General features: G+C 32.9%; 1 protein-coding gene across 1 annotated transcript in view; it reads right to left on the minus strand.

Annotated features, from left to right (window-relative positions):
• LOC107725085 (target of rapamycin complex 2 subunit MAPKAP1-like) overlaps positions 1-3,102 on the minus strand; it is a 35,464-nt gene that overhangs the window by 26,373 nt on the left and 5,989 nt on the right. Inside the window, exon 4 of the mRNA XM_016534227.1 lies at positions 287-459. Within this exon, the coding sequence (XP_016389713.1) occupies positions 287-459 (173 nt within the window). The remainder of the gene's footprint in view (positions 1-286; positions 460-3,102) is intronic.

A 3,102-nucleotide genomic window follows, 5' to 3' on the forward strand; every position in this document is an offset into this window, starting at 1 on the left:
GCACATCCTGTCATGCCGGGCTGCATAGACGCATTTTGCAGCATTAAGGTTAACGATTAATCGATTAATTGATCGTTAATTTAAACGACGATCGATCATAGAAATTGACATCCCTATTTTGAACACTGGCTGGCTACGTACTTGCTCAAATATTGATTTCGGATAATTTTTAACCAAAAAAAAGTTACGGACTGCAGCTTTAACTTTAACACTTCATGCACTAGAACATGTGGAGATATCAAATTCTTATATAGGATCCATGTGTAAAAAGCTTTTTTCTACTAACGTGAGCTTGGGTTCGCGGCCCTCACAGGTGTACTGCCAGCAGATGAGCCCGATAAGATCGTGGACCCGAGCATTAGCCATCGTGACCACCGTCATGGGGTGAAGCTTTTCTTGGGTCGACTGCATTGAGAGGTAGACGTCAATTTTTTTGGTTGCCGTTGTACCAACATGGCCCTGAAACAGAAAAGTTAAGGAATCGTTTCTATAAGCAATTAAATTGAGCCTTGTTGCTTGCGCAGTAGACACAGGTTTGAATCTGGTTTGTGTCCGTTTCTGACTTCATTAATGATCTTTATCAGATAATTTTGTTTTCTCTCAATTTGAACACAATCAGAAATTACATATTTTTATCATCTATAACATCATAGATGATAATTTTTTTTTTTAATGAACAGAATCTGAAATATTTATTATAAATAAATAAATAAATAATAGGGCTATTGCTAATATCACTAATATCACAACATTAAAATAACTGGGATGTATTTAAGATTTTATTGGAAGTGAAAAAAAGACTTTTTGCATTCCTGACAATTTCACATTACAGAAAAACATGTAAAAACATGAATCTAAAGAGCCAAAGGTGATAAAGACAGCTGTAAGTGATGCACAATGACAAACTACACCTAAAATCTCTAAATTGTCAAAAAATTAAGATGGCAATCTTTCTCTTTTCTGCGAAGGTGTTATAGCCTGGAGCTGATCCTAATGCAAGGAGACAGGAGAGAAACCTGCATGACACCAGGCGTTTCTGTTCTGCGTTTAAGAAAAAGCTTGCTTAAAGGGTGATGAAAACACTCTGTAAGCCATCCCAAAACAATTTTCAAATTGTTTGGATTAAATTCTGCCATTCACTTAAAGCTTTACATATTTTTCAACAATGTCTGTTAATGGTGAGGTCTGAAAATTGAGTATGGAAGTGATTTCTTAACCATGTTAATTTTTTTAATCATGCAAGAGAGGAAGGGTTCAGCGCTCCATGATGACCAATTAATAATGATCAGGATTACTATAGTTAACTAAAACGGAAACAATAACCATATAAAAAAGTAATAATATATAAATTATAAAATTACAAATAAAATTGTATATAAATATTTAAAAAATAATTTAACTTGCACAAAAAATAACTAAATATGAAATACAAATGAGTAAAAACTGTACAGACATATATAAAAATGATTAAACTACTAAAAATGCCAAAAACACACAACAAAATTACTATAACTAAAAATGGAATATATGAAGAGTTCATTTGCAAAAACCGATAAACGCCACTTAAAAAAAAAATGAGAGTATTTTATTTTCCAAACACTTAAAAATGCATTTTAAACAATATGCATAGGTCTATATGCAGTTAGTAGACTATAAAAGAATGCATATTGCTCATTATGCATTTTTTTGTGTCTGGAACATATTTAAACTAGTCCAATTTGTACACTTAAACCACTTAAAAGAATCGGCCAGAGAGCACTTGGCTGGTATTTTGAGAGTACAAATATGCAGCACTTGAACTTGAAGTGTGTATGCAAATGTAATCCCCTTTAATTGCAGGGCAAAAGTTTCTCTTATAGGGTTTTTCTCTTATACTCAAGTCAAAAGTGTTTTGTTGATTCTGGAACTTCAACCTGAGTGGTCTGGGACGTTCCACATGAAGTTTTTTTTTTTTGCATGCATGCATGCATGCATGATATGATATAGTAACCACAAAGCATGAAAAAATTTACTCTATTATGCAAACACTTCATGCATTCTCAAATGTGCCATACTGCAATTCATAATGCAACATTAGACATCTGAAGTAGCTCATACATAGATCTCTTCTATTTCACAATGTATATGTTAGACTATTGCTTGCCTAACAGGAGTTTTGAAGTTTTACGATATTGAAAAAAAATTTATTTACTTTTTTTTATTATATTATTTGTGTTTAACTTTATATTGTAGCTACAAGACATCCCATTTTGGTGGCTGCATCAAAAGTGATTTTATATACAGTGGGTACGGAAAGTATTCAGACCCCCTTAAATTTTTCACTCTTTGTTATATTGCAGCCATTTGCTAAAATCATTTAAGTTAATTTTTTTTCCTCATTAATGTACACACAGCACCCCATATTGACAGAAAAACACAGAATTGTTGACATTTTTGCAGATTTATTAAAAAAGAAAAACTGAAATATCACATGATCCTAAGTATTCAGACCCTTCAAATAAAAGTAAAGTGTATACTTTATTGTTTCAAATAACTTTTGTGAAAATAAAAGGTCAAAATGTGGATGAAATATTCCATAGTCATTTAGCGTAACATATATATTACTGTAAAATGAAACAACATACTTATTCTGACAAAAAGTGATTGTTCTAAATGTATCATTTTGATTTATATTTTAAATTATATTATATTTTCTAGATTTCATTATATTTTTTACACCTAAATTATGCATATTAGTATCTTAAAGATACCTATTAGTACCCAAAATGTACATATTAGCCACATATCGGCCCAGAGACAGCTTTTGTATACTTTTTCTTGATTCAATCAGTATTCCTAACTGTGCGTTCACACCGCCGCCGTCGAGAGCGTCAAAGTGGCCGGAAGTCATTTATTTTCAATGTGAGCCGGCGTCGAGCAGCGGCACGGCGCTACTTGGACGTTGAGGTGTCGAGGAGAGTTGAAATCAGGTCAACTTTATGGTAATGAGCTCCTCCCAATAATCTACGACGTGTCCCTGTTTGCGTACAGGGACATAAATAAAAAAAAATGAGTCTACATCACGATGTGGGAAGATTTGCATAACACCGCCCAAATGTTCAC

The sequence above is a fragment of the Sinocyclocheilus rhinocerous genome, unplaced genomic scaffold, assembly GCF_001515625.1.
Source record: "Sinocyclocheilus rhinocerous isolate Xijiao unplaced genomic scaffold, SAMN03320098_v1.1 scaffold1295, whole genome shotgun sequence".
NCBI lineage: Eukaryota > Metazoa > Chordata > Actinopteri > Cypriniformes > Cyprinidae > Sinocyclocheilus > Sinocyclocheilus rhinocerous.